At 41.2% G+C, this 26,235-nt stretch overlaps 4 protein-coding genes across 6 annotated transcripts; 1 reads left to right on the forward strand and 3 right to left on the reverse strand.

Annotated features, from left to right (window-relative positions):
- Positions 1–607: 607 nt before the first annotated feature.
- hdhd3 (haloacid dehalogenase-like hydrolase domain containing 3) lies at positions 608–3,712 on the reverse strand. Of its 2 annotated transcripts, none has more exons than XM_086117200.1 (3): positions 3,603–3,712; positions 1,929–2,263; positions 608–1,576 (listed from the first exon to the last, which is right to left on the reverse strand). In XM_086117200.1, exons 1-3 carry the CDS (start codon positions 3,616–3,618, stop codon positions 1,172–1,174), a joined length of 756 nt encoding a protein of 251 aa, XP_085973326.1. In that variant the 5' UTR covers positions 3,619–3,712; the 3' UTR covers positions 608–1,171. The 2 variants fall into 2 exon arrangements, with proteins under 2 accessions (XP_085973326.1, XP_085973327.1); XM_086117201.1 differs by lacking the exon at positions 3,603–3,712 and adding an exon at positions 3,470–3,595.
- Positions 3,713–3,754: 42 nt separating this feature from the next.
- On the forward strand, positions 3,755–7,440 carry trub2 (TruB pseudouridine (psi) synthase family member 2). Its single transcript, XM_086117199.1, has 8 exons — positions 3,755–3,901; positions 4,000–4,128; positions 4,269–4,343; positions 4,418–4,479; positions 4,566–4,647; positions 6,233–6,305; positions 6,519–6,655; positions 6,739–7,440. The coding sequence occupies exons 1-8, from the start codon at positions 3,784–3,786 to the stop codon at positions 7,038–7,040; spliced, it is 978 nt and encodes a 325-aa protein (XP_085973325.1). The 5' UTR covers positions 3,755–3,783; the 3' UTR covers positions 7,041–7,440.
- A 30-nt stretch (positions 7,441–7,470) lies between these two features.
- rab44 (RAB44, member RAS oncogene family) lies at positions 7,471–16,323 on the reverse strand. Of its 2 annotated transcripts, none has more exons than XM_086117197.1 (10): positions 16,241–16,323; positions 11,157–16,078; positions 10,745–10,794; positions 10,581–10,666; positions 10,302–10,415; positions 10,134–10,215; positions 8,710–8,824; positions 8,155–8,253; positions 7,991–8,067; positions 7,471–7,907 (listed from the first exon to the last, which is right to left on the reverse strand). In XM_086117197.1, the coding sequence occupies exons 2-10, from the start codon at positions 16,065–16,067 to the stop codon at positions 7,823–7,825; spliced, it is 5,619 nt and encodes a 1,872-aa protein (XP_085973323.1). In that variant the 5' UTR covers positions 16,068–16,078; positions 16,241–16,323; the 3' UTR covers positions 7,471–7,822. The 2 variants fall into 2 exon arrangements, with proteins under 2 accessions (XP_085973323.1, XP_085973322.1); XM_086117196.1 differs by having other exon boundaries at positions 10,302–10,418.
- Positions 16,324–16,461: 138 nt separating this feature from the next.
- Positions 16,462–20,956, reverse strand: srsf3a (serine and arginine rich splicing factor 3a). The gene is made up of 7 exons (XM_086118556.1): positions 20,802–20,956; positions 19,505–19,542; positions 19,106–19,316; positions 18,868–19,002; positions 17,191–17,229; positions 17,027–17,113; positions 16,462–16,936 (listed from the first exon to the last, which is right to left on the reverse strand). Exons 2-7 carry the CDS (start codon positions 19,509–19,511, stop codon positions 16,909–16,911), a joined length of 507 nt encoding a protein of 168 aa, XP_085974682.1. The 5' UTR covers positions 19,512–19,542; positions 20,802–20,956; the 3' UTR covers positions 16,462–16,908.
- Between the last annotated feature and the right edge of the window lie 5,279 nt (positions 20,957–26,235).

Genomic DNA, 26,235 nt, shown 5'->3' on the forward strand with positions numbered 1-26,235 from the left:
CACTGCTAAAGCGGAAAAGCACGTTAGCTGCATGTCATTGCGACCGTTTAGCAAAGTCGTAATCAACCTACTTTTGACAAGTTCGCCGTTGATTTCTAAACATTTTAGTGAACTATGAAAATGCAACAAAACTCATCAAATGGGAACAATCCGGTTGGCTCGATTCAGTCTTTGTGAATTAGCAAAACCCAGATGATTGATAATCGACAAATAGAAAAAAAAAACTGATTGGTGGATATTGAGACAGCCTTGCAAACTACCGTACTTTAATAACAGATCCCTGTAGATGGTGCCATTGCATCAGTTTGGATTTGGGATCAGCACAGTTTTTGAGTCACGATTCAGCGGTGAATCTCGCCTTATGTCGGTAATGAGAGAGAGAAATGCCAACATGTACATTGGACATGTTTAGGTGCCTTAAATTTGAAGAGAGTATGCATACGAATGACATAAACAAATCATGTGCCGTCTTGGGTGACACAAAGTAGGTTGCGATTGTGAGAAAAGATCGGATTCATATTGTAAATGAGGAATGCAGTATCCCGGCCCATTTAAGAAAAAAATTGCCATCAAAAATTTTGTTTTTGTTGTTTCATAGTTTGAGGTGTCAGAAGATACATCTTTATTCATATAGCTCCAGCTGAAAGAAAGCGCTTTACAAAACATTTAACATAAAATCATAGACATATATATTTAGGTCAAAGTCATTGTTCTGGTTGAGATGTTTCTTTTCACAAAATGCTTGTTTTCTCTGCTTTTTGGTCAGAAATGTGTGTTTTGTGAAACCAACTAATCTCAAATGCTGACTAACATATGGTTGACATATTTACAGGGGAGTAAAACATATTCCTCCAGCTCCGGCCTCCCTGTGTGGAGTTTGCATGTTCTCCCCGGGCCTGCGTGGGTTTTCTTCGGGTGCTCCGGTTTCCTCCCACATTCCAAAAACATGCATGTCAGGCTGATTGGACGCTCTAAATTGTCCCTAGGTGTGAGTGTGGGCGTGGATGGTTGTTCGTCTCTGTGTGCCCTGCGATTGGCTGGCAACTGATTCAGGGTGTCCCCCGCCTGCTGCCCGGAGATGGCTGGGATAGGCTCCAGCACCCCCCGCGACCCTAGTGAGGATCAAGCGGTTCGGAAAATGGATGGATGGATAAAACATATTCCAAAATAATCAGAAGGATTCATTCATATGCTGTTTTAGCAGTGCTGGCAGATCATCCAACGATGAGAGCCAATGCTCTTTCGGCACATCACGTCGCTCAAAATTATTTGTTCGGTCCAAAAGGAAGCCGTGGATTCCGGCTGAGCGAGATGCCAGGTAGTCGTTCACGTAATGGTCCCCTACGTGAGCAATGCTGGAAGGGGGTGCGCCGCACTTCTGCAGGGCCTGCTCAAAGATGGCCACATGGGGCTTCTCGACACCTGCCGCCTCTGACGTCACCACGAAATTGAAGTGCGAAAGCAGCCCGCAACCGCGTAAGATGGCTTCTAGTCGGTTGTCAAAGTTGGAAACGACTCCTAGTTTCAGTCCTAGTGAGGAGCAGCTCTCCAGAGAGGACTTGGAGTCTGGAAATACCTCAAATATAAAGACATTATTCAACATAATATGATGAAAACAAGTTGGGGACTTTAGAATTTCAGATGAAATTTTGGGAAATGCACAATCTTTTTGCGCAAATTTAATTGGAGCATCTAAACTTATCAATCCACATGTCCAACTGTTATGGTTCGGTACTTTTTGCAGTTCTCTCAATGAGCAAAATGGCAAAAGTCACATGAATCAACGTAAAGCTCAGTGGCCACTTCCCTCTGAGAACAACCAGTTCCGAAATTTTACCCAAAAGGCAAATATCCCTAACTTAAGTGGTGTCAATTGTGTTTTGGGCTCTACAACCTGTTGACACACAACCAACAATCACATCATTTACCTCCCAGTTCTCAGCATTACTGAAGTTCTGGTAGAGGTTGGTGGCCATTGTACCGAGCAGGGCCGGGTCACGCACCCTGCACTGAAAGAAGGTGGCCTTCACCACCGCCGTCCACCACGACTGTCCATCCAGTCCCTGAGCGATGCCGTAGTTTGGGAATCGGCTGGAATGATGTCGATATGCCTGACGGAAAGCAGCGTCCACCTCGGAAGGTGTGAGGCTCAGACCCATTCGTTTAGCCTCGTCGCAGTACTGCTCACCGACCGAGGAACGCACCCTCAGCAGGGTGTCTTTCACATCCCAGAGCACCCACCGCAGAGGGCCGTGCATCGCACCTGCCGGGGTATGACACAAGACAACTTCAAGTTCCAGAATCTGTATAGCCACTAAGAATCCTGCATCCAAACAACACTACTGTTGACAATCCCATAATGGGTAAAAGATGACATTTTCATCCATGACGTCTTAAAAAGTCAATAAAGTCAAAATAAACGAAGGAGGAGGTAGTGCATTGTTTCTTGCGGAATTCTTTAGTCTAGACAGTGACTAATGGGGCGAGAATGGTGGCATGAAGACTGAATCACGTAATTGGGAAAAGTAGGCAACTATTCCAGGGCCCGAAATTCTGAATGTGCCCGTTATCTAGCAGCAATTCAATTAACCTTGAGCGTGGGAACATACAGGGCCAAACTCACATCCTGAAGTGACATGATGGTTTCAAATATTTGATGGCATTTGTAATGTCACTGAAATAAAATCTCTCTCTCTGTTCGATTAAATACAAGGTATTCTTTACTTCATCCCACAATTCTTGGTACTTTTTGTAGGTGTCGCTGAATCACGCTGCCCCCTGCTGGACAAACAGCGGCATCATAATTTCTAATGATGTTTACGAAGCCCAGTAGGGAAAACGTAAATATCTCTGAAAATAAATGCACGAACGTCACTGATTATCAGGGTTAATCTCACATCCGCGAACCCGGATTATGACGCACACATTGCCAGTGTTACCGTTTAGACCACAATAAACACAAAAACCGAATGCCGGCCGGATTTACCAGTTTCCCAACGACTCGCAGATTCGTCGTATCTTGCGTACAAGTGTTTTGTAGCTGTTTGGTGGATAGCAGTAAATATAATCAACAAAGATAAATAAAGAATTCATTTTACACGTTTAAATTATTCAAGAACATTTCATGACATGGCCTTAGTACTGTATTTGGTAGGGGGGCGAATCTGCCAATCCGGTTATGAGGTTTGTAATTTCCCGACATCTTGGCTATAAATTGTAGTTCTAAACCAGAACTACAATGCTATGGTTTTACGCCCCGAATTACAAAATACGTTCATGTCACTGGCATTGCGTATGTTTAAAAATACACGGCGTCCCACACATTAACAAACGAACGATCTCAGTTTTAAGTAGTGGTGCTAGCTTTCTGGTTGGGCGGTCGGCGAACGTGTACCCAAAATCGAGACAAGGTCACAATCATTTGCCCGCGACTAAGGTGTAAAAACAACAAGTTTATAAAATATCTTACGTGGGCACAGTCACCTCGTTCGTTTCAAGTTACTGTGAGCGTTGTGTAAATTGTCGTTTACGTCCGTTTATAGTGGACGCCAAACAGATATCGCGAGAATACGTTCGATACTACAGGAAAAACGCGTACTTACATAAACGATGTAACATCCGGTACTGCCGGGGGCGCTGTACAAAGAAAACCGAAGTTATGTCGCTCACGCCGAACTGTAAACGCACATGCGCAGTTGTTCACGTATCAGTCTGCGTTCACAAGGTTTCTAGACATGTTTAGTCCTCTAAAATAAGAGAAGCTTCATTAATCGAAGTTAAACAATGGCAACTCCTGCTGTTCGCCTTTTCCGAAGGTTAGAGGGTCTGTTTTGCGTCTACAAGCCTCCTGGTGTCCATTGGAAACTCGTGAGGGACACCATCGAGACCAAGCTCCTTAAAGGTCTGACTTCCTCATCATGCCTCACCTCTCTAAAAAAAATACACACGCAATACGAATACTCTTAAATATTTTATAATAACCATGTGTATATATTGCAGGTTTAGATGCGTTGCCAAGGCTGCCTCTTCCTGAGCAGACCCGGTTTTTGACACCACCAGGCGGTGACACTCAGACTCCCAAGGGGCTGTTAGCAGTCTGCGTCCCGGTCCTGTCCAAACACCCTTTGGGTATGTGGATATGCATTTCTGCCACTCTTAAATTCAGTAATGTTATCCTCGCACTTCAGCATTAGTGTAGTACATACATGTATTATGACATTACTTTGAGTTGACTGAGAGACGAACACAAACTTATTAAAATGTTTCAGTAACTGGTCCTGAATTCCAGCATCTTCGAGTTGGTGTTGGACATCATTTGGATGCATTTTCCTCAGGAGTAATGGGTATGATCTTAATTTCGTTGAAACGTTTTTTTTTAAATCCTTGATTTGATGATAACGTCTGATTTCAAATGAAGTCCTTGGTGTTGGGAATGGAAATAGAGCTCTGAATGACCTCTACAACATGAAAGTCACAAGGGTAATTTCATCTGGTTCCAACCTAAATAGCACTATGGTGTCATTTGCACACAATCCCCATAGATTCAATGATGCCTGCTTTTTCAGGACTACACATTGGAGGGCGAGTTTGGGACCGCTACAGATGACTTCTCCCACGTGGGACGAGTTGTGGAAAGATCCACTTATGGTATGGATTCTGTAATACGTGCTTCACAATATCCACTCAATGTTTTTTCTTTGGTCACATCTACCTCATTAATGCAAGCATAGTACTGTTGTTACATTATTATATTTAGACTGTGTCATATTAACCTAATTCAACAATGTTGCATTTATATTTGCCTTTTGCCAGCACACCAACTACCACCTTCAAATACTTAGCTCTCAAAATACGACCATCATGACCAACATTAAAATATTGTAGGCTAGCGAAGTAGGTCGAAGTATGAATAAAAATGGGAGTTATGTTATTCTTTAAAAGTATGTATATGTAGCATTGTAAGCCACTAATATTGTGAACATTAACACTGTGCTTAAATAAAGGAACATTAAATTGAAATGTATGGCGCAGAAAAGATAAAAAAGTGACTCCATAACATCAAAAACAAATTTCTTGTAGATTAAATGTAATAAAAGTTAAGTGCAACGATACAGTTCAGGCAGTAATCATTTTGATTACCACCAGAGGGAGCCACACACCGCTAGTGTTTTATGTACCCGCTGAAAATAACTGGTTTAGTACTTTCGAATTCTAAGAAAAGCTGGCCTCTTGCATCTTACTTCGTATGTAACTTAATGCCTGTGGACAGTTGCCTAAAATTCTTAAATACCCGCATTAGCATGTTTTCAAGGTTTGAATAACTGAAAATAAAAAAAATGCTCAATATGAAGTGAGTTTAGAAATTCAATATCTTAAAGGACATGAACCTGAACATAAAAAAAGTACTTTTTGTGAATTCATTTGATAATGTTTACCTGTTTGAATACTGCATTCACAAAAACTATTAGGTGGTTAAAATGGACCTGGAAACAATGTGAAGTGTGAAAAAGACATTGCACACTGTTACTTCATCGTATTCCAAATTATTTCGCAAATTGTTTTTCTCTGACTTTTACAGTCAACACACTCAGCATAATTTTCAAGTAAACTGGTAGAGGTTGTAAAGAACTGAAAACAATCTTCCCCCAAAAGGTCTTTTAAGGAAGGAGGCAGGAGCAGAAGAGCGATGATCTTGGGAGGCAGTTCAGATCCAAAAAGCAGCTCTGTGAGGTTTATTCTGACATCCTTGTGGGGGGGAGGGGGGGGGCTCAATTTCAATGGATGCAAGAATTGCCAAGCTGTTATCAACTACAAGGGCATATGTTCAAATGTAACTTGTTGAGATATTTTTGATTGAAGTCGCTTTAGATCCCAGCAAATGCAACCTGTTAATGCTGTAAATTTAACTCATGGAATTTGTTGAAATGAATCAAATTTTCAGGTCTTTACAACCTATTAAATGTCTCGAACCACTGCTGTACATTGTGATTTGGAACAGTGCATTTTAACAAAAGAAAAAAAAAAGACCTGTTGTTTTTGAAAGAAAATACTTATCATGGGCAGGTTTGTTGAAACGCATTCAAATTATTCTCAAACAGGTTCCAACTGGAAAATTATGCTGAGCGCCATTTGCATAGACTGTTTATAAAAATCGAAGACAAACATTTGCACACGGTCTTAGTCAGTCTTGACATGACCTATCACTATTGAACTTCACTTGTTTGCTCAACAGATCATATCACTCAAGATAAACTGGAACGAGTTTTGGCAATGCTACAGGGAGCAAATCAAAAGGCCTTGTTAACGTATGTCAATTTTGGCTCTTTTCCACATTACTCACGTCAAAAGTGCTTTGCGGATGTGATATGTTTCTCCTTCCTGCTTTCTACCGCCTTTATTGCCGATTTGTCTTACTGTTTATTGTGCATGTTAAATTGCTCCATGTACAGCACTTTGTATGCAGCGATGGCTGTTTGAAAGTGCTCTATAAATACAGTTGACTTGACTTGACTTCCTAGGTATGCCAACGTAGACATGCGGTCACAGGAAGCCTACGAGATGGCCGTGCAAGGTTTTCTCGGTCCAGAGGGGAAGTCCCCGCCTATTTTGACGGGTCTGCGATGCATTCGCTTCCAACCTCCTAACTTCACTCTGGGTAAACTGCCTGTCAAAACACCCTCAGATGTGCCATTTTAATGCTGTTACTCCAGAATTTCATTTGCGATGTTCTGCTCTCAGAGGTACAGTGCCTGAACGAAACACAGAAATACCTGCGCAAAGTGGTGCACGAGATAGGACTTGAGCTGCACAGCACGGCCGTCTGCAAGGGAGTTCGGCGCACAAGAGACGGCACCTTCACGTTGCAGGACGCCCTCAACCGCCACCAGTGGACGCCAGCTGATGTCACGCGGGCCGTCCGACAGTACCACGCTGCGAGGAAAAACAAACTCTCCAGTCGATCAAAGACTGCGATGACAAACGCCAGAAGCAACCAAGAAGAACATAGTAACAGAGAAGCACATTCAAGTGAAGGAACATGAAGCTACGACCATCGCAGTCCACCATGAGCCCAGAAACATGCGCCGGCTAAGATCATCTCGGAAGGCAGTTTGACGGCCCTGTGATTACAATGTCCAAGAGGCGACAGTGTGTCAACATTTGCCGATGACAGAAGCTTCCTTGTGATGAGGCAATCACATTGTTGTCATGCTCTCCATAGCTGCAAGGGACATTTTGTCCAAACTGAGGCCAACGCTGGCTTGTCAATCCAAAAGAACGCTCACAAAGGCTGATTAACGACAAGAACAAGAAGCTATTTGTCATCCGGAGCTTTTTTAAAGTAGTTTCGAAACACAAATGGTAATTAAACTGTAATTTTGTTTGAACATTATTCAGCATTGTAGTACATGTACAACCTAATAAACAACATATGACAAGTCATTATTATGGTTGTCAATCAAACCAGTACAGCACAATGCAAGGCAGCTTTATTTGTACGGCGCATTTCATTCACCAGTTAATTCAATGTGCTTCGCATACTTACAAAACATTTAGAGGCAAACAAATGTACAATATTTGATAAACAGAAGAATTTAATACCAACAATGCAAGAGCGTGATCATAAGTCTGGGAGGAGCATAGTTTTTAACCTAGATTTAAAAGCATTTTACACTTGGGGCAAACTTCAGTATTGGTCTATCAATATTCTTTGGCATAGTTTTACCAGGAAACCATTTATGTCAATAACAGTATTAGAGATGGGTAGGGGGAAGGGTAAAACTGACCAAAAAAAAAAAGAAGTAATTCCTCAGATGCACTCTGTTCAGCAACATCCTGCTTTCTTCTTTGGAGGTGCTTTATGCAACACCAGGGTTTCATCTCTTCCATCATCTTTATGACTCAACAACCTGGCAACGACGACAGGCACCGACGCACACTCTCAATGTTAAGTTATATACTTCAAAACATACCTACAAGAAAGATAAATTACCTGGCAACTGCTTCCAAAGACTGAATCACATTGTCGCCGGAAACGGCGCTGCACTCCATAAAGTCTGCCTTTAACTTCTATTCAAAGGATAAATTACAATTACAGAAATGTTTGTTCTTCCCTGGGGGCAGGAAGAGAAGCGCTAAACCAGATACTGTACGTACCTTTGCAACATTCTGACCCTCTTCAGTTGTAACACGACGCTCAACGTGATCGCTTTTATTTCCGAGAAGTAAAACTGGAACATTTTCCATGGCCCCTTCCTGAAAACAATTATTTGGCTACATGTTAAGTCCCGATCGTCAGAGGCCAATCTTTAGTCAAACTTGAGCTTCAAACTTCTCTGAATACTACTAAATCCATTAGTTATGCATTTTAACTGCTCCTGGCACTGTGATGCCTATTTTGGCCTGTTTTGAGCTTGAAGGCAAAAACACAAAAGTGACATTTTCAGTTGTTATGAAGGCCTCCAGGGCCAAATTAAATACATCACAAAATAGGATGCAACAACCAATAAAATGATTTGGGATCATTTTATGTCCGCGCCAAGCTGCATAAGATTATCTTTAGTGATTCCCACAGTGCAAATAAGGATGATTATTCTGGAAACTGTCATTCACGCAAAGCTTCAAGAGTCCCGCAACACAACATTAGGCTACAAATCAGTGCGGCATGATACAGAACCAACCAAATGAAAGTGTGTCTAATTCAGAACAAACCTGAATGCATCTTGCCCAGTAGTGGACGGCGGTGAAGCTTTGAGAGGAAGTGATGTCATACATCAGGAGAAATGCACGTGCTCGATGGAATACCTGATTGGTGATGCTGCGAAACCTTTGAAAGCCACCAGAATGGGAAAAGAAAAGTCGCAGTGAGTGTATACACGTAAAATTTGAAACAAGTTGATTTTCAAATTCCCTTTAAATAATTTTGTCGGCAAAAAGACAAAGCAAGCTTGTTAAACTGCTCTGTGACAACAGGAAACACTCAGAAAATAACTGTGGTTTTAACGTCTGTAGGCTGTTGCCTGCCAAATTCCCTTAAAAACACACACACACACAAAACATTCTTTCAAGGACAATCTAAGGATGCAGTCACTATGATATCACAAGACGACCACCATCACATTAGCAAAGTTCCTAAACAGAGATGTGTGCGCGGATAGTGTTTGAGTATACTGTAGTGGCCGTCTGAGGTAAAGGCGCTACCAATGGCCGAACGTTGCAAGTAAAAAAAACAAAAAGAAAAGAAAAGACGTGCAGATATACTGTATGTAACCAAAAAACAAAACAAAAAACCCGAAATGCTGCAAACGGCCAAAATTTTGCAAAAACGGGAATGATTTAAACAAAACAATATATATATATATATATATATATATTGAAAATCCCTCCACCAATTAGAGAGAAATGTTGCAATCACAGCAATGATGAAGCCAACATTACAAACCACAAAATGAATGCAAAAACCAAAACAGCGCTGCGGAAATCCAAAACACATCAACTCAAAAACATTGGCAAAAAAATAAAATAGAATTATGCTAAATCGAAGTTTGCCATGCCGCAAGGGAGTAGGCAGGATCAGTCCTGTGAGACCAGATCCTCTGGAAAAACCGGAGTGGATTGCCTAAGTCTTCGGTACTGTAATGTGTGTTTAGGTTGCATGTGAGTGTATGTCTCTCTTTTTTTTTTTACCATCAGCATCAATGTGTTTTCGGTTTTTCGGTGTTTGTTGCTTTCGGCCGTTGGCAGCGGATTTGTACCTGTCGCCCACCGTATTTGAGTCATTGACCTGATCTGAACTCCAACATTTCAAAATGTCGCCATTAGTGTCGCACACGCACAGAGAATCTAACGTCGAACCTTCTCGGGGAAGCTCGGCTCCTCCGCAACCACAAAGTTCACACAACAAAGAACATGGTGCAAATTAAATGGACCCAAAATGGGGGGACGAAAATAAATTTGTAAAAACAAAATTAAGAAATGATGCCCTACAGCCAGTTGCTTTGAAGTGGTGAAGAAAATATTTCAAGCTCTTAAGTTTTCTCCAGCTGCCTTGTTTGAACATCATGTAATGCTTCACCTTCACGTGAACTTGGAGTGACGAAATGTTTTTGTTCTATAAAAAAGGATAATAGTTTTACCTTTCTTGACCGGCTGTATCCCACAGCTGGAGGACCATAGGTCTGCCATCCACGACCACAGTCCACAAGCACGTATCAAGGCCTTCAAAACACGTGAGTGTGGCATGATTCTATTTGACTTTTTTTTTCCAAATTAGATTGGTGAGGGGTAATATTAAAGGCTTTTACCAGCAGAGGCAGGCAAATCTGGAAAAAACTTCCCATTTTGTGCTCGTTTCATGAACGAAGTCTTGCCCACGTTGCTGTCTCCAACCATGACCACGTTGTAGGGGTTCGCTTTACCTGCTGACATTGCTTGCCTTATTATAAACTAAATGGCCAAATATTCAGACCCACCCCATAAGTATTTTAAAATCAAGTTCCCACCTGCAAAAATTGATTATTACATTGATTGTATCGTCCCCATATTCAAATGCCTGACCCAAGTACAGTATTGTGCGGTTATACCCAAAGAGACATTTTGAGTATCTTGACCCAGGTGGAGTTTTTCTTGATGTGCTCGAGATGGCATCCCTTCCTCAGATGTCTTGTTTCTGTGATAAATCAGGCGTAAACTCCAATGTTGTCAATGTACTGTAATTGCAAATGACAGCGTCATGAAAGACTCTTACCTCACAGATTTTGAACTATCGGAGGACGGTTTGGGATCACCGATATTGCTCTGAAGAGGTGACGTTCAGTCATTTGCAGCATTCATTTGACAAATACAAAAATGAAAAAATAAAAAGATCGAGGTGAGCATTATCTCTTTGGGAAAAAAAAGTCCACTTATCCTACTGAAATATCAATGAGGGCTGTACAATATACAGGTATCAATTAAAAAAAAAGTTCTGATAATGGCCCGTTCAAAATGCGCATCACAATACCGATGGACACTTTACCCCCAAATTATGAACCCTTTTAGATTAGCAGACATGCCTTCATGTTTCCGTTTGTCATCACAGGTCACATTTTCTTAATGATGACGACCGCGGCAAACTGTGGATCAGTTGACACATGTACATGTTGTGTTTTGTCTCTTACCTGTGATTCTTCAGGCCCTCGAATGATGTCATCTGCTTGTTCGTGCGTGATTGATGTCAAAACTCTCCCACGTTGTTTTTGCGTCAGGTTGTCTTCTTCACTTTGATTAACATGAGTTTGGTGTAGTCTGGACTTGCGGTGAGAGCCCAATTTCCGTTTTCTACCCGCTACCTCGATTTCTGAGAGCGTATCAAGTTTGGCCGCGGCGGACTCTTTTTCCCCCATGCCAAGTTGAACTGGATGATGCGCTGAAGTTTGATTTACTTCGCCTGTCTGATGAAGCGGGGAAGTGCTTGGAGGCTCGCAAGTGTTTTCTTGCTTGGTTGGCGCAAAGGCCGAGCTCTCAGGCGTCAACTTTTCATCTTCGCTTTGACAGGCACGCTCTGTCATCACATTTTGCGCAAGGGCTGTGACCGGTACCTCACGATTCAAATCCAACTTCAGCTCCAAGTCCCCCTTTGACTTGGTGCCGAGATTTCTGCGTGTAGAGCCCATCTTTCTTTTTTTACTTGTCGAGTTCAAACCGGGACTCTTCAAGTTTCTATCAGGAGCTCTTTCACTTTCAGTCTTTATCGATGGTATTTTGGATTGTTCAACTATGAGCTCATTACCAGGTAGTTCAGTTGCATCTTGGCCTTGCACTATATTGACATCCTGTTTTGTGGCCTCACTATCTAGGACGCATTTATTGGAAAGCAGCTGATGTTTGTTCTTGCTCTCTGTGTCCACAGGCACAGGAACATAATCAGGTTCGAATGTCTCCGTGCAAGCTATCGTGTCTCTGTCACTTCTCACGTCAGCTGCGTGGGAAGTATCATGTGGGGACACCTGCTCTGGAGAGACAGTTATGACATCACTGGTGGCTGATATCAGGTTGCTTTCTCTGGGACTGTTTTGGTGTTTTGGTTCAGCCTCAATCGTGTTGAAATCCTCCTCTTCTTCGGCTCTTTGTAACGCTTCAGTCTGTGGTACATCAGTCTGGATGTCACCATTTTCTAGAGTTCCCGTATCGGTTTCTCTGTCCATTTCCACCCCCTGTTTCCCATTCATACGAGACCTGCGAGTGGAGCCCATCTTTCTCTTCTTAGGAGGAGTCAAAGTCACATTTGACCGTCCCGTTGCATCTGAATGATGCCTTCTTTCTTCCACAGCTTTTTCCTGGGCGCCATTCGCAGCTTTTAGAATGTCTTCCAGTGATTCTTTAAAAGACGCGGCCTCCATACTTTTTTCCTGGAAGTTTTCTTCTGACTGTTGTACATTCAAGCGTGATGCAGACCAAACATCTGTGTGCTGATGGGAGATAAACGGTGTGTCTGGGACTTGCCCTTGAGAACCGGCAATGCCATTTTTGTCGGCGTTTGGAGGAATAGAGTCTTGCTCACGAATGACTTGGCTTTTCACAACTTCAACGACCATTTTCTCAGTGACTTTGAATATTGCTTTCGTGTCATGTTGTGATACTTGCTGCCCGGCTGGCTCTGCTGCCACTGGCAATGTTTTATCTGGGGTGTACTGCGGCCCGTCCATGATGAATTCCTCGCAGTCTGCAGAGGCTTCCGTCGGCATGACTCCAGCAGTAGAGCAGACCTCTTGAACTGCAGAGTCATCAACATGATTTAGCTCGTTACTACCTTCTACAGGATTGACATTCTCGAAAATTTGGGTACGATAGCCTCCAGATATGCTAGCCAGCTCACGCTTATCCTCCATTTCCTCTTTAGGTAATGAAATTGTGGCATTTGTTGGCCTGCACTCACTATCGGCATCGTCGTCATGGCTATTTTTTCCAGTGTTTCCCATCTCAGCGGAGTTTATCATAAACGTCATGTCTTTTGTCACTGGTGGATCCGCTCTATCTTTGTCGTTTCCGGCAGCACTGTCTGGAGATTCGTTGTATGTTTCAGCAGCAGAGTCCTCCCTGAGAGTTCCTTTGTTCCGGCGACTAGACCCTAATTTTCTCCTGTTCCTAGCTGGGCTCAAAATTTCATAGTCTTCATTTTGGTCCATTTCTGATGATTTCGTTAAAACGACGTCTGTATACCGAGCGTCTCTGACTTGAGAAAAGCCAAAGTGCTCACGTTTGTCTGTGGATGTTTCTGCTTTTGGTGAGGAAATTGTGGCTTTTGCTTCATTGCACTCAATTTCTGCATCGCTATCAAGGCCGCTTTTAGACGTGCTAACCTCTGGTGTTGCAACGGACACGTCTGCATCGAAAAATGCTTGACTCACCAAATACTCATGTACATTTTCGTTCTGTGGCGAAGTCTCATTTTCCTCCTCTGCTTTTGTTTTGAATTCAACAATGGGAAGTTCTTCCTTCTCTGACATCTCCCCGGAACTTGATCGTTCAATTAGCAGTTCGGGCACAGTTGTGTTTGAATGTGTATTTGAAGTCATAAATTCAGATAATCTTGCTTGGGCATTTCCTCTGACTAGATCAATCATGGGTTCAGCTTGAAAGGTGTTTGAATTGCCCGTTTCTTGGAGCTCTGACTTTTCCAGCTCTGCTGTTTCTATTTGAAGGGTCGCTTCTTTAAGGTCCCCGGGTTGATTATCGCTGTCTCTTGTCTCTCCGATAGCCTCATCTTTAAATTCACCGTTAACCTCGCTTCTTTTGACGCGCCCACTCGACCCCAGTTTTCTCCTGCTCGTGTCTTGGCCGAAGCAGTCTTTTTGTTGATCTGCGCTGGCAATGCTGTCCTCACTTTGAGAGTCAAAAACAAGTTTCTGTTCCCGACTTTGTGTGGGGTGCGTTTTTTCTATGATGATCCATGTCTCCGTGGTGTTAGAAGCAGCATTATTTTCATCTTTCTGCTCTAAAACCTCCGTGTTGTCCTCCATAAGGTGTTTTTCCGCTTCATCCTGTGGATTTAAACTTGACTCAACAAGGTTTTGAACATTTGTATCAACATCACCTCTAAGTCCCTTTCCCATCGTCTCTGAGTCTTTTGTTTGGTCTGTTTCTAATAACTTGGGCTTCCCAATTAAATCCTTGTCTGGATGATGAGCTTCTTCGACTTGAGAAAAGCCAAAGTGCTCATGTTCATCTGCGGATATTTCGGCTTTTGGTGAAGAAATAGCGGCTATCGCTGCACTGGACTCAATTTCTGTGTCTTCGTGAAAGCTGGTTTTGGGCATGCTTATCTCCAGGATATCTCCAAGATTTCCATCCTGTAATAAAGTTTGATTTTCGTCTGTTGCTTTTGTTTTGGCTTTATCTATGGGAAGTACCTCCTTCGGCATGTCCTCGCAATTTGATAGCCGAGTTAGCGTTTGGGGTACGGTTGAGTTTGAATGTGCGTTTCCTTCGACAAGCTGATGCATGTCTTCACTGAGAAAAGGGTCTAAAGTGTCCATTTCTTTCAGCTGTATCTTTTTCTGCTCAACTGCTTCTATTGTAGATGTCGTTCCTTCCATTTTGGGGGGCTCATCACCATTACTTGTCTTTCCAGGAGCATCATCTTTTGAATCAGAGTTTGTCTCAGCAGCATTGACCATTTCATGGCTTTTTTTGCTCTGGCGACTGGAACCCAGTTTTTTCCTGTTCCTATCTGGGCTGAAAGATTCTCTCCGTTCATCTGTGCTTGCATTGCTGTCTGGATTTTGGGAGTCAAAGACAAAACCACATTCTGGTTGTACACGTTGTGACGACAAGGCACAGTCTGTCATCGTAGTCAAGGCTCCATTCGTACTCTGGTCCAGTTTGGCCTTGACTTGGTCGTTGACCTCTTTTGCTTGACGAGGTGTGGTTTCCATTCGTTCGATGTTGATCAGTGCCTCGTCGGTTTCAGGTGCATGACAATGATCTCCCTGGTACAAAACCACAGTTTTCTCTTTCAAAATCTCTTGATGTGGGTTTAAACATGAATCAGGAGGGCTTTTTACACTCTGTGAAAATGCATCATGTTGAGCTACTTCCTTTTTTCGATCTTCAAGACATTTATCAATAGCTTCTTTATCAACACAGGCCCCGATTTCAGGGTAATACTTTTGGTCAGATTCGAGTGACTTGATCTCTTCGATTTCATTTTGATCTGCAAGCTGATCACGTTTGACTTGCGAAAAGTCAAAAGGCTCATGTTCCTCATTTGAAGGCACTTCCCCCATTGCAGGTGAATAATTTATTTGCGCAACACTGTATTTACTTTCCACATTTTCAGAGCAGCAGCTTTCTTCCGGGGGCCTCTCTGGATTTCCTGCAACATCTATTTCATTCAATGGGATATTTAAATGGTCACCCTGAGAAGCTGCAGTTGGCTGTAGCGGATATTCATTTAGATCTTCCTTTTCTGCATCAATAGACAGACGTTGTGCTGACATTGCTGTGAAAGTTGGCGGGTCTTGTAGTTTTTGCTTAACTGACCACTGTTGTCCAGCGTCTTCCACTCGTTTGTCATGACCAACATCCCATTTACTGTCACCGTGATCCAAATACAAATTTTCACGTAAGGGTTCATTTCCCCCTACGTCAGAATCACAATAGCTGGGGTCCAAAGCACGAACAGGTGTGTCGGCTGAATACAAATGCGCCCCATACACAGAATCATCATCTACTTCACAGAACTCCCTTTCATGAACTGCACATGTCATTTCTGCTTCTTTTTCTGTATGCGCATTTTGCTCAACTTCCTTTGTTGATTTGTGGCACGATTCGGTTGCAGACTGCTCAGAATCGTTTCTTTTAGTTCGTCTGTTTGAACCAAGCTTTCTCCTGCCTGACTTCTGCTGTGATGAAAGCATCCCATGGGTTTCCAAAGGGGTATGGCCTTCATTAGACAATTCACCGAAAGGTTCACCACTCTCTTCTGGTTGTGGAGACTGATTTGCTGCAGTCAAATCCTCTGGCATTTCAACTTGTGTTGGACCCCTCCGACGAGAGCCAAGTCTCTTTTTTCCACTAGGACCAGGCATGATCTGTTGTCCTACACGTTTTAATCCAAGTACAGTACAAGCATGTAAATACATGGTGGCTCTTTATCAGAGTATGTTAAGCACTTCTTTAGCAATTCTTAACCGTTTCTAAACAATTGGGTCTTTTTCAAAAGATTACATGCCTTGTACAAATTCTCTGTAAAAACACTTACCCTGATGTGTGCCTGTGTCATCGGCTAATCAGCTTTTGCTGTATGAAAGCAGTCACGACTGGAAGGGAAGTCAAGTCCATACGTAGGAGGTGTGTCTTTTACGGCAAGTGACTGGAAGCTTCCTGTGAGACTTTCACTTGAAGCAAGATCATTCTTGGTTTAGTTTTAGTGTTGTACTTCAATATATACATATCAAATCTCAAATAAGGATGGAAAATGTCTGACTTGGGAAAAATCATTTATTGACCAAACGATTCACCTTCATCAGCAAAGTTGAGAGAGCTCAAATAGGAAAAAGGGAAATGTTTCAAAAATGTGACAATGAGAAATAGCTGCAGATCCTGCTTTCGGTAACAGCCCCAGTTGAGTCTGTTTTCCATCACACAAATGAACAGCAAAATTAAAAAAAAACATTTTAATCCGACAATTGGATAGATGGAGGATAATTAATTAAACCAGGTACAAATCAAAGCCTGCAAGATAAGCAAAATAATCATGCTGAATGAACCAAAATACAGAGGAAAAATGTCCTTTATTGGTAACTGACTGTAATGTCAGGGATACTTGGACAACCCGAACACCACCACGAGTTGTTAAGTAACATCTAAAAAGAAAGCATGACTATAAAAATTGGAGTCCCCACACACATAAGCCATTTTGTAACTTCCTCATTTCCTGTCATTAGAGCGAGATCGGCTGCAAAAGAAAGGGCACAAACAATAGAACGATAAAACACCAAATAGTCCTTCAGTTAGGGTAGATTGGAAACATGAAAGTAACACATACCTCCTTGACCGCGAGATTGATCTTGATCGCTTATGGGTCTTGTCTCTGGAAGTAGACCGATATCTGCGTCTGTCTCGTGAAAGAGACCTAAAGGGGAAAAGAATGCTTAATAATTCCTTAATGCATTAAAGAGGGGTGAGGGAGGGGTCTTCATTTGCACAAACCTGCTGCGACTGCGGCTCAGGCTCCTCTTCCGAGGTGATCTAAAATGTAGGCGAAACCAGGAAAACATTTTTAAACTGCATTGAAATGTTTAGGTACAATGGAAAACTCGTAGGATCATCTTGGTGGGACTCCCAGATAACGGCTAAACATTTTTAAAAAGGTTTGTGTTAAAAAAAACAAAAACAAAAAAAAAAAAAAAGAATAACCAATGAGCCAGTTCAGATCAATGCTCAACCATGGAGCTCACTTGGGGGAAAAGATTCTATCGTGGTAAAGTGGGCTTAAAAGGTTGATGTATCTACTAACTACGCAATACTCTCCAAGTGTCACTACTTTTGTATGGCGTGTAAAAAAAACATTACATACTGTACCCAAGTACATATTACAGCACAAAAATAGGAAACAAAATACAGACGTGTGTCTGTTTTAAGATGTTTGCTGGCTCAAAAGAGGCACTTCAGCAAACCAAATAAGTATTGATGAAATGTTGCATCGGGTTTGAACTAAGCAGGAGACAGTTCTGCTAGAAGTGAAGTTGTTTTGAAAGAAAAGGAAAAACAACCAAAACTGCAAGGTCACCCCAAATGGCCAGTTGTTGAGCCATGAAACCTATCATGTACACAGGCAACTGATTGTCGTCAATTAAAACGCCAGACCAGAAAGGCTCTGCAATGTTTTGCCGCTCGACTGGGATGCTTTTAAATATTTAAACTAACAAGTGCCAAGTGGAACATGTGAGTTTTGAAATAGGAAAAACTCATAACAACTATAAAGAGCATGATAAAAGCAACTTACTATTTGGGGGGGGGGGGGGGTTTGGACAAGAAAGAAATGGCGCATGGTAGCCCTGGTGAGGGAGGTGAAATTGCAGAGAGGATCTGCCACATGCTGCAAATGTTGCCGATAAGAAGTTGCTTGTTTGCTGGCTGCAGGGGACGGCTGTAGAGTTTCCCTGTCTTTAGGGGGGAGGGATGTAAGCCAATGGCCGCTCCCGTTGATACTGTGGCGAATAGTACGAGTAAAGACGCCGATTGGTTGATAAAGTGAGGCGGGCTGCTGTTGATTGGTTTAAGGTTGGAGCAGAGGAGGATGCCGTGAACTGCATGCTCAGGAACCAAAAGGTTGGTGGAACCTGACGACTGGCGCTGCGCCTGGGTCATGTGACAAAACCAGCCAAGCAGATCGCTGGTCAGCAGTCACATGATGCTGAAAGAGGACTAGTTGACTGACTCAGATGTTGAGAAGCGTGGTGGTGACTCTGCAACGGGGTTCAGTTTATTAATAGATGGAAAACTGAACTCAGCAAAACAAAATTTATACCGACAAATGTATTCTAAAATAATCTATGAATAGGTATATGTTTGATAATGTTTGAATTAAAGCAGTGCTGTTTGAATTAAAGCAGTGCTAAGAGTAGCGTATTTTTACAAAAATGAGAAATTCTCTTGTTGGGAGCAGACAAAAGCTGCTTTGGACAGTGGGGTCTAATTTGGCACTGCCAAATATACTGTATATAAGAACTGCATGAGGCAAACAGATCATTGTGAATCATCATCATGCTTTTGTTATCAACAATTTATCAAGCTGTAATATTTTCAAATCAGTTTGGGGAAATCAGCCATGTGTTCATACTGCAAGTGGCACATTAAAAACACGACGTGGATTTAGAAACTTACCTGCGTCTAGCTGGAGAGCTACGACGCCTGCCCTCATCCCTCGGGTACCGACTCCAGGATGGAGGAGGTCCGCGGCTTCTAGAACGCTTTTCCCCAGTGGATAATTCAACACGGACTTGACATCCACACATTGAGCTTAAAAAAGAAGACAATAAACAAGAACAAAAAGCACTTTACAGTTAGCATGATTGCAAATAGTGACTACGTTGGATGACGAACAAGGAAGAACATGTGTTACCTTCCATCCAGTTCTCTCACAGCATCAGAGGCATCTCTTGGATCTTCAAACTCGACAAAGGCAAAGCCAGGCGGGTTCCTGGCAACCCAAACACTTCTTAAAGGGCCAAAGTATCCAAAAGCTGATTCTAACTCTGCCTTATTGCCATTGTTTCCAAGATTTCCAACGTAAACTTTGCAGTCCAGGGGACAGTCTCTGTTGTAAGACGGGTCTGACAGGGAGAGAAGAGAGAGAAAACTCAGGGATATGTTTCCTCACTGGGTACACGTTAGATCAATAAAGTATTCACGTGCACAATATACTCCCAGGCCTTTTTTAGAGTGAATACTTTTCCAGTTAGAATTGTATTGCCATGTCTAACGCAGTGTTATCATATTTCCAAGTAGGAACTCCTCATACCTCCCATTTCAGCAGGTCCAAGTCTCCTGATGAAATACCTGGGAAAAGAAATTCGGAACGTTGTCACATGCTGTGTTGGTTCTATTCTTGCTTTTGGTGTTTCTCAACAAAAATGTATAATAAGCAGTCTATTAAGGCACTGAATCGATAACCTCAGATACCCATCCCTAATAAGTATTGCAAAGCAGTCACCTGTATGCAATTCATGTGGTTACTGTTGTGTTAAGGGGCCTAAAAAAATAATTGCTATAGATGTTTTGTTTTTTTAATTCAGCAGACTAACTGGTTATCAGAATTTTGCCCTGCCAAATACCAGAACCTCCACTGGCCACATTGTCACAGCCTTGATCCCAATTTAGATACCTGTATCACGCAATAGCAGTGATACCAATAAAACAGAAAACACAGTGAATTGAATGATGGACCAAATGGTAAAATGGGAGCAGCATTGGAGCAATCATGACGATGGTACTATGCAGCATTTATTTGAAAAATATTTCCTGCCTTAGCAGTCATTTTACATTGAGGCTGCCAACATTCGGAGGTCCCAAAAAATCAATTTCCGTGTTAAGCTTTGTCTAACCACTTATGCTTGTGTTCATATAAGATAAAGGATTTCTCCAAAAATGTTTTTACAATTGCGCTATCAGCGTGTCTTTTCCTTTGTTTAAGCCTTCCCTCCCAAAAAGAGCTCCCCATCGCTTTTATTTCCCACACAGTTTTGAAGAACAATGTTGAACTTTAGTCCAACTTTGACACATTGACGCCATTCATAAATAAATATCAGAGCGCATTAAATGACTTCTAACAAGATCTGGGAAATATGTAAAGACTAATGATGTAATTCGAGCAAATGAGTCCAGCATTCGATTCAAATAGTTGTTTAAGGCACGGTCTTCGGACGCATGGAGGAATGGAACGCGGCAATGCTGTCCGCTAACCGTCAGCTAACGCACGCTAGAAGCGTTTAGCACGCCCGTTTCCAAAAGCATCTTCAAAGTAAACGTCAACGACGACTTTGAATGTCAACGCCTGGCCGCCAACAGCACACAACCGTAACACTCTAAATTCATTCAACAAAGCAAGCCAACAAAGTAAAAATAGAGCCAGTTAGGCTTCCCATCCCCCCTCTAATCAAATACGCAACATGGACGCTAATGTTAGCAAGCAACATTTAGCATCGATCCTACACTTTTCCCAGGCCCCTTGCGTTTCGACTGACCGAACTCGACACCACCGCTGAGGCCAGAGAGTCTATTTTTTTATACTTACAACGTCAACTTTGACTTAAACTCACCAGTGTTGTGGATTTTGCGCAACAGAAACTGTTCCCGTCGAGTTTTGTCCGACCACACCAGTACCTTAACTTGTTGTTAGCGCCGGTAGCATTTGCAAACGTGAGGGGATGACGTTCTTATTTGTTGTGAGAGCCCGCTTGGAAAACAGCGCCCTCTCCTGCAGTGGAAGATGTAGTGTTACGTTTCTTGTCGATACGTTTGGTTCCGTGTGGAAGAAAGTGAAGTTGCATATGGTACTTTATGTGTCTTTTTATCTTTTGTATGTATTGTCTTGTTTTATCTGGGCCAGTTAGCCTGCAATAAAGTCTCTCTGCTGATTGATAAGAACATTTTTGCACTTTAAATGTAATTTGCCATCAACCAAATTTGATTGAGGTTAATACAAATTTGATTGAGGTACACTAAACAAACAAGTTAGTGCGGTTATATAATCATAGGTTTACATTCAAAAGTTGCTGGACGCTCGTTGGAGAAGTCTAATTTGACCACTTTGCAAAGTCAAATTCAATTACCATATTGGTTGTACGTCTTCCGTGTATTACCTCAGAGCAAAAAATGACCGGCTTAAGTTTCAAATCAATGCTGCTGGAGTGTGATGCTGGTGGGCGGAACTAAGCGTGTAAGCGAGAAATTTTGAGAATTGTTTCTCGAAAAATATAACAAAGATGCCTTTAAAGCTGAGCCCGTTTTGAACATTTTGCTCAACAGTTGCATTTTACAGGAGAAGAAATCTGTTCAAGGACCAAAGTATGCTATTACAATCTAAATACGGTTTCTATTCGACAATTTCACATTAATTCCAATGTATTACTGGAGTAAATATGTGTTACAAGCTTTGTAGAAAAGAGAATTAGAAACAAGTTATTAGTCGCGATTAGTCACAGAAAATTGTGCGACTAGTTAGTTAAAAAATGTTAAACACTTGACACCACTACATATTGCAAAAATACAAATAGTTATTTATGTTATTGCCTCATGTGTATATTTTCTATTAGTTTGAAACAATTAGTCAATGTTCTAAGGTCAGCCAAAACAGAACCACTGGAGGCAACAGTGAAGTTGTTGGTTCCCTCAATATTTAGGAAACATTATGCAAGTATAATTATTTTCGTTACATGCTTAGTGAGACAGTTTGCTTCAACTGTTTGTTGGCTTTTAGATAAATGGTCAAACAGTGTCGAAAGGAAGGCTATCTGGCTGGTGAAGTTCTTTTGTGTTTGTTGCAACCGAACTTGTTGAACTTCAACTCTTTGATTAGCATGAAGCTAAATGGATTTTTCTAAAGTAAAGCTAGCTGGTTGGTTTAAATACAATATACTGTATTTATTTTTGTTTCATGTTTATTGTGTCATGGCAGTGAATTTCAACTGTTCGCATGAAGCGAAATGGACTAAATGACAGTACAGTACTATCTAGTAAAACGCTGCTTGTTGTGAGGTGAGTTGACTGCATGCAGCGCTCACATCTAAAATGAAATCAACCCAACAAATTCATATTTTGCTCACTATACTTGTGTGTCTACAAAAACAAAGCAACAGTGTCTTCACAATGATTTTAAAAATAAGGATGCTTCTTTGATGTCATGTCGCCATGCATCAAAGTGAAACCTTGAGCTTTACGGAATTCAACCATTGTGCAGTCAGCAGGCAACAAATTCATCTAAGTTTTTTTTTTTAAATAGAGTTTTCCTGCTTCTACTCATTTACAGAGTAAAACTTCAGGGATCAAGAGAAGCACACAGGAGATTATGCCATGTACGTAACACGGATGGCTACAACACAAAGAGCATTATGCCACTCAGCTAATTCATGTGTCAGTTCTCGTAGGATGGTACACACTTTTCTAACTTGATCCCCAGCTCCTTGTGTCTTTTCTTCACTGAATAAAATGTTGAGCACTGTTTGTTTATTCTGCAAAGTGCCCAGTTGTGCTCTGTTGTGAATGAGTTGTCTTTTTTTTCATGCATCCACTCAGGGTAGTGTTTTTCGGTACAATTTGTACAGTGACATTCTGTTCTGTTTCACTTCCTGATGACTGTGCAGGTTGTATCCCCGAATGAACTCACCCGCGTGCTTCTGGTTACACCGAGACACAAGACAGACGGATTCCCGCAACTGCCTGTCCAATTTTTTTTTCAGTGCGGTGTGGGGGCACTTATATGGCCTAAAGAGATAACACGTACTAAGACTCGCTGTCATAAAAGGATAAAATAGTGTGGATAAGAGACAGCAAAGCAGGTTTATTTATTTTATGTGGATGGATTTTTAAAAAAAAACAACACGTTTTGTCGAGTAAAACAGACCCATAACCACAAGACACAAGATTAAATACATAAAAGATTTAAAGACATCATGCACCCATCAGTAACACAAATCACAAATTGTCGTTTTGAAATGATTGCACCATCATGATTGTTCTTTTCTGAGCTATTTCGCTGACATTCATTAATATATTGAAATACATATTTGACAAGGGGAAGAAGAAAAACCCAGATTGTTTGAGTGTTTCTGTCGACGGGTTTGGCCATAACAAAATCCAGGATGTTGTTGATGGAACAAGCAGTGTGGTCTCACACAGTGCGTCAGTATAAACATTTATTCGAGCATTTCATTTCACGTCAGGTCAGATGAGGTCATCATGACTTCCACATAAGCATAGCGAGCCGTAGAACATGCCGCCACAATCTGCACATCAGCCTCTGTGAAAAACAACCCGGTGATTACGAGAACATCTAAAGCTTTCTTATCAACAGGTGTTCTTATCAATTGGTGGGAGGCATCGCACGACGAACGGCTGTTTGTCTTCTTTGATGACAACTGTTTTCGTGGTGTATTATCTTTGCTCTTTTGAATAAAATGTTCCACTAGTAGGTGAGAGACTGTCTTTCCTCCTGGCGCCTCACTGCATTACTCATCTGGGGTGACAACCTCCCGGTGGACTTGCAGAATCAAATTCAGTCATGTTATGTCATCTTTGTTATAACCAAGATCACCGTGTTCCTTTCCATTGGTGTCTGGCTAGGTGCCAACAACGCGGCTTGACAGCGTTCTCGATGTTCATACCATGATGGGTGGGAGATGTGTTACAGTACACTCAGAAAACCTTAAATCCAACCAAATTAAAGATAACTTGCGAACAACGAGGCAATGTTTTTGGCAAAGTCGTGGAAATAAGATGCTGTCTTTTTTTTTTTTGAATTACAAAACAATGCAATCATTAAAAAAAACCCAACAACAACAATTCAAGGACAAGGTAAAAAAAGTAACCGATGCGTCAGATAATTGTAAAGGTTTAATATATTAATACGACTTGTTGTCTTGCTTATAACAGCAGTTTAGATATTTTTATTGCTAAAACAATAAATACAAACTAAATTGCACTGCTATTTCATAGGGTACTGTCGAAAATTTTTTGACAAACCAATGGTCCCAAGGGGTTTCCTTAATGATTTGTGATGCATTATATCTTCTTCATTCGGTTACTTGTGTTTCTTTGATAAGAGCACTGTCTATTCTTTTCAGAAGAATCTTTGACTGTGCAGATAACACCATAAAGTACAACACATGACCAAATCAAAAGTACACTAACATCAGTTCAGGTTTTCAGAAACATCTTTTTTTTTTTAACTGTATCCCGTAAGACTGTCTTGTATTTGACAAATCATTAATTGGAAGGAAATTCCCTTCACTTGGAAAAAACACCAAAAAATGACTCACTGGACAAGTTTGCACAAATCACTTTTGTGGCTGCAAACTGACGTGAATGCAATGCCACAAGAAAGAGTTTTGTTTGAGACGTTAATAAAAAAAATAGTTTGCCATTCTCATCGCTTTCAAAATACTGACACTTATCCCCTTGTTTTGACAAATTTGAGGAAATTTAACATTTTGTGGAATCATTATTTTAAGATAATTTAGATCCTAGTGAAGTCTAACAACACATATTGTGATCAACATGTTTACATTAGATATACATTTTTAGGAGATCATTTATTTTGGCATCGCTTTTATTTTTTAATTTTATTTTGTAGAGAACAAAAGTAGTGAACACATCGGCTCCAAACACAATGTCTTACAGCCCTTTGTCATTTCCTGTCATTTCCAACCAAAAGATATTCATTAACCCAAGTTGTTTTAAAAAAAAAAATTATCTACTCCTTTAATATTTCCTTGTTAAGACTGACAACTTGTGCGAGGCATGCATGAGTAGTCACTACCAAAAACAAAAGGCTGGACAAGATGTTGCAGTTACGCTTATTATGCAACTTTATGACACATTACTTGATGAAGTCAAATTCCATTCAAACGTTGAAATGTACACAAAAGGACAAGCAGTTGGTGTGAAAGTGATACACGCATGACAACATTTAGTTTGATTAGATTCACTGTTTCCAGTCCTTTTTGCAGGTTCATGTGAATGAGTATTATTATGAAAGGGTTTTTTGTCGCAACATTTTAAAATACAGATAGCAGAGTTTTTACTTGCTTTTTTAAAAATTTGTATTGACTTCATGTGTCAGTAGCTGACTTTAGAGGATTTTAAAAGCTAACATGAGTCGATTAAATTAGCTGATTAATCGGTTAGGCCCTATTTTTCATTTACATGAAGGCACTGATCAGGGTTGATCATGATTTCTCTCACTGATTATCAACAATTATTATTATACAACATAGGAAAAATATGTATCAATATGTAACGCTTAACTTTATCTCAGTAAATCTCAGCACGTGTTTACATTTCCAAATTATCACTTGTACAACGTTTCTAGGAAATCACACTGTCCCATCGCGAGTGAGCTACTTTTAGAACAGGCCTGAATGTTTTTATTTGGGGGTGGCGGGGGGATTCAAAGCCAAATGGTTTCCTCACAAACAAAAAATATTCTTGTTAATGACGGTCATTAGTCATGGAGTGAAACTCTTATTTGCCAGTAGTCTGAAAGGCAGCATTAAGTCTGTGGTCTTTGCAGATGGCCACCCCATCGTGAGTCTTGGTCTTTGGTGGACTTTTTCTAGTTGGGGAATTTTTCTTCTGTTCTATGGCTACAGTACTTGGTAATTTGGTGTTAAATTTCATTATGGTAAAATTTGCTCATGTGCTGACTTGTCATGCAGTGTGGAATGTAGGCTTTAGTCTTGCCCTTTCATGGAAGAGTTATATCTTACATTATGATAATTAAAGTTTTTTTAAAGATTCATTCATAAAAGAGAGAGCAACTTTTGAATATCCGTTCGCAAAAGTCCTGAATAGGCTAGAACAGGAGTTCTGAAACTTTTTTTTTTTACCCCAGGAACCCCTAACCCCTAACATAGGAGAGACGGTCAAACTCATGAATACAAAATGAAAACATTCGCAAGGAGCATGGAATAGATGTTAACACAGAACTAATGGAACAAGAGTCAGAGCTTCTTGTGTCCTTAACTAAGCCACTGC

Source organism: Hippocampus guttulatus, chromosome 8, assembly GCF_054856545.1.
Source record: "Hippocampus guttulatus isolate MCC_2025c chromosome 8, RoL_Hgut_1.0, whole genome shotgun sequence".
NCBI lineage: Eukaryota > Metazoa > Chordata > Actinopteri > Syngnathiformes > Syngnathidae > Hippocampus > Hippocampus guttulatus.

What these genes read in the sequence shown, in the direction of transcription:
- hdhd3 (XM_086117200.1), bottom strand. An exon ending in GTAATGCTGAGAACTGGGAG is followed by an intron (nt 1,577 to 1,928) that starts GTAAATGATGTG and finishes TTTATATTTGAG; the next exon opens with GTATTTCCAGACTCCAAGTC.
- trub2 (XM_086117199.1), top strand. Translation starts at nt 3,784, where the DNA reads ATGGCAACTCCTGCTGTTCGCCTTTTCCGAAGGTTAGAGGGTCTGTTT. An exon ending in CCTGTCCAAACACCCTTTGG is followed by an intron (nt 4,129 to 4,268) that starts GTATGTGGATAT and finishes AAAATGTTTCAG; the next exon opens with TAACTGGTCCTGAATTCCAG. An exon ending in TGTGGAAAGATCCACTTATG is followed by an intron (nt 4,648 to 6,232) that starts GTATGGATTCTG and finishes TTTGCTCAACAG; the next exon opens with ATCATATCACTCAAGATAAA.
- rab44 (XM_086117196.1), bottom strand. Translation starts at nt 16,067, where the DNA reads ATGCCTGGTCCTAGTGGAAAAAAGAGACTTGGCTCTCGTCGGAGGGGT. An exon ending in TACTCAAAATGTCTCTTTGG is followed by an intron (nt 10,419 to 10,580) that starts GTATAACCGCAC and finishes AAGCAATGTCAG; the next exon opens with CAGGTAAAGCGAACCCCTAC. An exon ending in ACTGGGCAAGATGCATTCAG is followed by an intron (nt 8,254 to 8,709) that starts GTTTGTTCTGAA and finishes AATTGTTTTCAG; the next exon opens with GAAGGGGCCATGGAAAATGT.
- srsf3a (XM_086118556.1), bottom strand. An exon ending in GTGAGAGAACTGGATGGAAG is followed by an intron (nt 19,003 to 19,105) that starts GTAACACATGTT and finishes TTCTTTTTTAAG; the next exon opens with CTCAATGTGTGGATGTCAAG. An exon ending in CTGAGCCGCAGTCGCAGCAG is followed by an intron (nt 17,114 to 17,190) that starts GTTTGTGCAAAT and finishes TTTCCCCTTTAG; the next exon opens with GTCTCTTTCACGAGACAGAC.